This window comes from Rhinopithecus bieti, unplaced genomic scaffold (assembly GCF_001698545.2).
Source record: "Rhinopithecus bieti isolate Rb0 unplaced genomic scaffold, ASM169854v2 scaffold_54265, whole genome shotgun sequence".
Classification (NCBI taxonomy): Eukaryota; Metazoa; Chordata; class Mammalia; order Primates; family Cercopithecidae; genus Rhinopithecus; species Rhinopithecus bieti.
Window position 1 is genome coordinate 227,870 of NW_016821017.1, and position 8,507 is coordinate 236,376.

The 8,507-nt window shown below is 48.1% G+C and overlaps 1 protein-coding gene across 1 annotated transcript in view; it reads left to right on the forward strand.

Moving 5' to 3' along the window:
* SLC4A5 (solute carrier family 4 member 5) overlaps window positions 1–8,507 on the forward strand; it is a 110,737-nt gene that overhangs the window by 82,994 nt on the left and 19,236 nt on the right. Inside the window, exons 15-17 of the mRNA XM_017860114.1 lie at window positions 524–795; window positions 6,409–6,486; window positions 7,448–7,521. Of these exons, the coding sequence (XP_017715603.1) occupies window positions 524–795; window positions 6,409–6,486; window positions 7,448–7,521 (424 nt within the window). The remainder of the gene's footprint in view (window positions 1–523; window positions 796–6,408; window positions 6,487–7,447; window positions 7,522–8,507) is intronic.

Sequence of the window (8,507 nt, forward strand, 5' to 3'; positions counted from 1 at the left end):
TTTTTTTTTTTTCTTTTTTTTTTTTTTTTTTTTGAGACGGAGTCTCATTCTGTCGCCCGGGCTGGAGTGCAGGAGCCGGATCTCAGCTCACTGCAAGCTCCGCCTCCCGGGTTTATGCCATTCTCCTGCCTCAGCCTCCCGAGTAACTGGGACTACAGGCGCCCGCCACCTCGCCCGGCTAGTTTTTTTGTATTTTTTTTAGTAGAGACGGGGTTTCACCGTGTTAGCCAGGATGGTCTCGATCTCCTGACCTCGTGATCCGCCCGTCTCGGCCTCCCAAAGTGCTGGGATTACAGGCTTGAGCCACCACGCCCGGCGGATAAAAATGAACACTAGACCCCCATGAGATCTCAAATATCAGACAACCGCACCCAAGAATTGTCCCTGTCCTCAGTCTTTCACAGTCCCTGGGAGGGCATCTGTGCCACAGGAGGACAGATAAGCCACTCAGGGTGGGTCTGAGGAGTCAAGCACAGCCAGGAGCCCCTGACTGTAGGCCCCTCACCTCCCCTCTGCCTTCCAGAGGCAATGGCCTGGACTACATGGAGTTCCGCCTCTGGATTGGCCTACACTCAGCTGTCCAGTGCCTTATCCTAGTGGCCACAGATGCCAGCTTCATCATCAAATATATCACCCGCTTCACCGAGGAGGGCTTCTCAACCCTCATCAGCTTCATCTTCATCTATGATGCCATCAAGAAGATGATCGGTGCCTTCAAGTATTACCCTATCAATATGGACTTCAAGCCGAACTTCATCACCACCTACAAGTGCGAGTGCGTCGCCCCTGACACAGGTGACCGGTAACCCCAGACATACCATGGGCCCTCACCTACCCCACTGGCCCCCTGATCCTTCACCACAGCTCTCTACTCCTACTGCTGGGGAGGGGCCATTCAGCCAAGGGCTTACTGTTCCAAGGGAGCAAATACAGGATCTTGAACCCAGTGTTTGGAAGGAAACCAAGGGGACAGTAGCTCTAATAAGAGTCATAGGATTATCATCAGGAGGGCACAGGGATACCCCAGGAAGGAGTAAGGCATGCTTTGCTTCAGTATAGGGTAATGTGGAGGCCACACCTATCAGGAGTGCCACTCAGGGGTTACTCCTGCAGGCCAGAGATAGACCTGATGGTGCCTGAAGTCTCTCCCAGCTCCATCAAGTCATGATACGATGAGCTCTCCCCAAGACAGTGCTGCCCATGTAGCCACATACCGTGTAAGGTGAGACCACACCTGAGGGATGGACATCCGCACAGATGGAAAGATGTCCAGAGTGGAGGCTCTGCCGACCATGCCATCTAAGAACAGTTGGAAAACCGGGGCTTATTCAGCCTCTTAGGGAGATGAGTTATGAGAGGACTGTCATGTCACAAAGGAACCATGTTCACCCTCTGAAGCCACAGGATGTAAAGCGGAATGAGGAACAGGGAGCAGATACTCCAGGGAGCCAGATGCTGGCTGAATTTAGGGAAGAACCTATAATGGTGGGAGTTAACCACCGTGGGAGTTCTCGGCCTGCTTGGTTGGTAGCAAGTTACTTGGACACTCTCTGGATGTCCATCTGCCAAGGGTGTTGTAAAAAGGATCCCTGTACAGATGGGGTCAACCTGATAACACCCAGTGCCACTCCTGTAGAGTTACTTTCTGGCCAAAACACTTGTCATCTATAAGTTAGGGCTTCCCATAGAGTCTGAGCCTCCTTCGTAGTCATGATCATGCCCCTAAGAGCCTTCAGTGGGATGTGCCCAGAGTGCCCAGGGTGCTGCAGAGCAGGAGCAGGAAGTCTATGTACACATCTCCAAGCACCAAGGCTGGACTCACAGAGAGCAAACTGAGGTCCAGAGACCACCCAAGGTCATGCCAAGCCTCAGTTTCCCTGGCTGTAAAAGAGGGCTCTCAATGCAGGCCCTGCTGGTCTCCTGGGACTCCTGTGGGGTTTCCAAATCTATACCCCGATTGAGTTGAAGGAATTAAGTGGATAGTAGGTTGTTCAGCCCCTTAATACATTCCTACAGGTAAAAAAAATCAATCATAAGTCAATCAAAAATATTTGCTGCACAATTATTGTGTGCCCTACTTTAGGCCTTGTGGAAGATAAAGATGTCTTGCCTTCAAGGAGTTCAGTTTTGATTATAACCCCTTCCCTCTGTGACTGCACTGATTTTGTAAAGAAGTCCAGATTTATTTTTTTCTTTCTTTTTTTCTGCCATTAATTTTGAATTATTCCACTAAAATCTAATGACAGGTGATGCTACCCTTTGTCCTGAGCCAAGGCATGTTGCTTGCCCAGAGGGGATCCTACCTGCAGGCAGGCCCTTTTCATTCTGCCCTGGAGCAAATCCTGCCTCTGTGGGGAAGCCCCATCAGGGCCCTCTTACGTGCTTGTATCTTCTAGACTGTAGATTCAGTGTTGCATTGACATAAACTTTACACAAACATAGCTTCTAGAAGCACACATCCTTGATCTCTTTTAGAAAAGAATTCAAATTCTGTGTTTTGTTTTGTTTTGTTTTGTTTTGAGACAGAGTCTGGCTCTGTCGCCCAGGCTGGAGTGCAGTGGCGCTATCTCGGCTCACTGCAACCTCTGCCTCCTGGGTTCAGGCGATTCTCCTACCTCAGCCTCCCAAATAGCTGGGACTACAAGTGTGTGCCACCACACCCAGCTAATTTTTGTATTTTTAGTCGAGGCAGGGTTTCACCATTTTGGCCGGGATGGATTTGATCTCTTGACCTCATGATCTGCCCGCCGCGGCCTCCCAAAGTTCTGGGATTACTGGCGTGAGCCACCACACCTGGCTGCTTTGGCCATACTGAGAATCATCTATCCACAGGAAAAAACAAACCCTGGGATGCTCTAGGAACAAGTGCCGTAGGAGCATATAAGGTGCATTATGAGGGATATAATGAAGCCACCTATTCCCAAATAGCTTCCCCTCTGGCTTTGCCCAGGTGCCTGATGTCACCTTATTCTTTGGGGTCATGCTGTTGTCATGGTTCTCAAAATGTGTTCCCTGGATCAGCAGCATCAGGGAACTTGTTAGAAATACAAATTCTTAGCCTCCTACCCCAGACCTGCTGAATCAGAAACTCTGGCTGGGCACAGTGGTGCACACCTGTAGTCCCAGCTAGTCAGAAGGTTGAGGTAGGAAGATCACTTGAGCCCAGGAGTTTGAGACCAGCCTGAACAACATAGCCAGACCCTGTCTCTATTTCTAAGAAAGAAAGGAGAGAGAGAGAGAGAGACAGAGAGAGAGAGAAGAAGCAGAAGCAGAAGAGGAAGAAAAGAGAAGATAAGAGGTGAGGAGAGGAGGAAAGAAAGAAAAAGGAAAGGGAAGGAAGGAAGGAGAGAGAGAAAGAAAAAGAAAGAGAAAGAGAAAAAGAAAGAAAAAAGAAAAAAGAAAGAAAAAGGAAGGAAGGAAGGGAGGGAGGGAGGGAAGAAGGAAAGGAGGGAAGGAAGGAAGGAAGGAAGGAAGGAAGGAAGGAAGGAAGGAAGGAATAAATGAAAGAACTCTGGAGTAGGGTCCACCCTGACGTATATTAAGTCTTCCAATTGATTCTGATGCACTCTCAAGTTTGAGAACCATCGCTCTGTTGAACTATTAGTAATAATGGGCCATTATTGACCATTAAACCCCAGTAAGATTAAATTTTCAGTTTCTTCACAGAAAGTAAAGGAACTAGAACTAGGACAAGTTAGTTTTGATTAAGACAACATGGAGGCCGGGCGCGGTGGCTCAAGCCTGTAATCCCAGCACTTTGGGAGGCTGAGACAGGCGGATCACGAGGTCAGGAGATCGAGACCATCCTGGCTAACACGGTGAAACCCCGTCTCTACTAAAAAAATACAAAAAAACTAGCCGAGCGAGGTGGCGGGTGCCTGTAGTCCCAGCTACTCAGGAGGCTGAGGCAGGAGAATGGCCTGAACCCGGGAGGCGGAGCTTGCAGTGAGCTGAGATCCAGCCACTGCACTCCAGCCTGGGCGACAAAGCGAGACTCCGTCTCAAAAAAAAAAAAAAGATAACATGGAAAGGAAAATTCTACACATTTAGGAGACTGGGATGAGGGGGACAAACTGTGGAAGGTTTCTTTCCCAGTCCATGGGCCACCTACTTAGTAATGGGCCCATAATCCTAGTTTTACTGCAAGGCCCAGTCTTACTATAGTATACTCTCTCTCTTTGTCACTCTTCATCATAAAACCTTGTTTGGGGGCACTCTCTTTCTATTTGCTTTTGCTTCCATTGTAACTGATTTGTATTCTATTTATGAATGCTGCACACACTGATTTGGCTGCTTTCAATCCCAAGTGAGTACCACTTTGTAAACACTGGAATTTTAAAATGTTTGATACTTGGACCCTTTCTGAAATTTTCCAGGTTATATTTCTTTCATCTTCATCTCAAATGGCTTTCAGATAAACCCTACAGAGTTCTTGATATAAAAGAATTGATAAGCATAAGCAGAAGACATCAAAGGTGGTCTGAAGACATTGGGTAGTGAAAAAGACATCTGAACTCCCCAGGCTAAAGCATCAGCCAGGAGTTCTCTAGCATTTGAGTGAGGACCCCTGAGGCAGCCTTCCTGCCTGGCTTCTCTGTCTCCATCATTAATTGCGCATCATGTTCTTTTGGTCACTGATGTGAGGAAAGGCAATAGAACCCCAATATCTAATAAATGAAGCCTTCCTCAGAACAATCCTAACAAACCTCTGGGTTTGTAGAGCTTCTAGGAATATTCTGCCCTGGGTCAAGATGAAATTCCTTAGCCCCCCAGCAGGCATGGGAGTGAGCAACATAGCAGGGCCCTGTGGTCACATCAGCCCTGTGGACAGCTTGTTGGAGATTGAGAGAAGCCGGAAGATAGACTTCTTCTTTCTGGGTTTCTAACTGCCGGTGTCAGCCAGCAGGAGCCACATCGGGCTTACACTGCATTTCAGACATATTGCTGGCAAGCTGGCTGGCAGGCCCGCTCCCTGTCTCCCCAGACCTGCTGCAGAGGGACTGCTTGCCTCTGCCTTCACTAGAGGAGGATGGTGAGGCGGGCCTGGCCTTTGCCTCTACCCTTGCAGTTCAGGAAGAAGAGAGAAGGCAGCAAGCCTCCAAAGCCTGACTTCCTATGGGTGGCCACATCCGGGGGGAGCCAGGCCCTGCGAATGAGGAGCAAAGGAAGCAGGACAGACTGCAGAACAGGGGAACAGAAGGGTCCACGTGGAAAGGAGAGACAGATGACTGTGGTTCCTTGAAACTCTCCCTGTAGACCCTCATGTGATCCACATACAGTTAGGGACACTGAAGCCAGGGTAGGGAAGTATCTATCAAGGAATGCAGAGAGAGCCGCTGAGAGCAGCACCTTTGGGTTCCCGATTCTGCTTCAAAACCTGGACCTTGGTTTAACTTTTCTCAACTTGCATTTGGCAGATTAGAAATGATAATATCAAAGCAACAAGTTCTTTCAGGCCTAGCTGACCTTTAATAAAAAGCACATATGGGGTGGGTGCAGTGACTCATCCCTGTAATCCCAGCACTTTGGAAGGCTGAGATGGGCAGATCACTTGAGGTCAAGAGTTCAAGACCAGCCTGGCCAACATGGTGAAACCCCGTCTCTACTAAAAATACAAAAAATTAACCAGGCGTGGTGGCATGCGTCTGTAGTCCCAGCTATTCGGGAGGCTGAGGCACAAGAATCGCTTGAACCTGGGAGGTGGAGGTTGCAGTGAGCTAATATCATGCCACTACACTCCAGCCTGGGCAAAAAAAAAGAGGGCTGGAAGGGAAGGAACATATCTGTGGAGGTGAACAGGGCAGGGAAGTTCACAGTGTAGAGCTGGGAAGTTTATAGGCTCTGGGCCAGCCTTCCTGGGATGGGGTCATGTCTCCAAGTATGAACTGGAGAGAACATGAACAAGTGTGACCTTGGGTGAATTATATAACCTCTCTGGGCCTCAGTTACCTCATCTCTAAAGTGGGCATACTTGGTGAAGATTTGGGATTTAAACAAATGAATATATATTAAGGCTTGGCATAGTGCATGGCATAGAGTAAGTTCTTTGAACATTTTTAAGTCTAAAAGCCCAGTGGCCAGTGGGGATTCACAAGGCACGTTATCCTCCAGTTTTTCTTAGCACTTTGTCTTGGCCCCAGATTCCTTATTTCAGTTTTTAAAACCAGCTGTTTATCATCAGGCGGGTGTTCTCCTGGCCCAGCTGGTCTGTCAGAGCTGTGGCCCAGGCTTGGTCCCACCAGCCCTTCCCTAACTGGGGCAAAGTGAGGACGGTGGAGAGGGAGCTGCCCTCACAATAGAAGCCAGGCCTTGGCTCTAAGGAACTGGAAGGAGATGCGAAGGGATTGGGAATGCAGCTCTCAGCCCCACAGCTGCTGACCCTGCCCCGTGTCATGTGCTCATCCACAGTGAATACAACCGTGTTCAATGCTTCAGCCCCACTGGCACCAGACACCAACGCTTCTCTGGTAAGTCCTTTCCTCTTGTGTCAGACATTTGAGTGCTTTTGTTTGTAGGAGGAGGGAGAAAAGATTTTGGAAATGAGACCAACTTATAGCCACCCAGACTTGCAGAGGTCCACTCCAACCTCACGTCAGGGTCACCTGCAGAGCTTTGTAGATGTAAACTTTTTTCTTAGGTATATACTGTAAACATCCCACTTAAAAACATGCCTCATTCTGTTAAATCCATGTTTTTTGTGTGTTTTTGTTTTTTGTTTTTTGAGACAGGGTCTCACTCTGTCGCCCAGGCTGGATTGCAGTGGTGCAATCTTGGCTCACCACAACCTCCACCTCCCTGCGTTCAAGTAATTCTCCTGCCACAGCCTCCTGAGTAGCTGGGATTACAGGCACGCACCACCACACCCAGCTAATTTTTTGTATTTTTAGTATAGACAGGGTTTCACCATGTTGGCCAGGCTGGTTTCGAACTCCTGACCTCAACTGATCTGCCTGCCTCGGCCTCCCAAAGTGCTGGGATTACAGAAGTGAGCCACCGCACCCAGCCCCATGTGTACTAATAATATGATACAAGCCAGGTGTAGTGGTACACGCCTGTAATCCCAGCTACTCGAGAGGCTGAGGCACAAGAATTGTTTGAACCCAGGAGGCAGAGGTGTGGTGAGCAAAGATCGCACCACTACATTCCAGCCTGGGTGACAGAGCGAGACCCTGTCTCAAAAATAATAATAATAATAATAATATGACACGCACACAGGGGAAGGGGAGGTAGAGTTGAGGGATGGTAAATAGGGCCACACAAAGCTGTAAGCAAAGCCTCCCATTCATCTTTTTGCCTTTTTCCTTCTCTTTCTGCCTAGGACCCCCAATTTCCAACAGTGCCACTCTCCAGCCCCAGAGAGTTTATTAGTGTTTCTTCCTCAGTGAACCTAATGTGTTCTTTGCACACCTTAGTCTCTGGGGCCTAAGGTATGGTCTGCCTTTCCCAGTAATGACGATGGTCTTTAGGAACCAGCATCCCAGCCTAAGTGGCTTAACGATAGAAGTTCAATTCCGGATGAATGTAGCACCTGGTAGGACTTGGGGGACGTTTGTGAGCTTTTACTGTCTCCAAGGTTGCTTCTTAAGTTATTCCTGCCTAGGCAATTGACTGCTCTGCCTACGCACATCCCAGTTGGCAATTTAATTTAATATTTTTCAAAGATCGGGGTTTTGTTTTGTTTTGTTTTGAGATGGGGTCTTGCTCTGTTGCCCAGGCTGGAATGTAGTGGTGTGATCATATCATCACTGCAGCTTCAAATTCCTGAGCTCAAGTGATCTTCCTGCTTCAGCCTCCTGAGTAGCTGGGACTACAGGCATCAGCCACCATGCCTGGCTAATTTTTAAATTTTTTGTAGAGACAGGGTCTCACTATGTTCAGCCCAGGCTGGCTAACTATCAAATTTTGAGAGAGAAAGAACAGAATCAGTCAGTGCCTATTTCTGAATCCCTATTATATGCAAGGGGCCATGTGCACTGAAGGCTAAAAAAGACATCTAAGAAACCAACGCGGTCCCTGTCCTCAAATTTGTTTTTAATATATTTGTGGAGAAGAACTTGAAAAGTTGTGGGACAGCATAAGCAGAATACACCATGCATTAAATATAGGCCAAATGTGTACTTCAGTCTTGAAGGCAGGAAAGGAGGCTGCTGGAGAGGCCAAGGAAAGCCTCAAAGAGGAAGTAGAATGCGATCTGGTCTTCAAGGTTGGGAAAAAGTTGACTCAGCAGAGAAAAGCACATTCCAGACAGAAGGAACAGCATAAACAGAAGGGCAAGAGAGGAAAAGCACAAAACCCGTGCAGAAGCTAGTGGGTGGGCTAGGCCAGCTAAGACGGGGTGAAGGTGGGGCTCGAACAGGGAACCACAAGAGACAAGCTGGGAAAGAGATGTGGGGCCAGACCAGTGAGGGCAGCAGAGGAATGCCACCCTAGAGGGGACATTTTAAGTTGCTTTGGTGATTTACTTTTATATATATAATATAATTTATATTATATATAACATATATAAT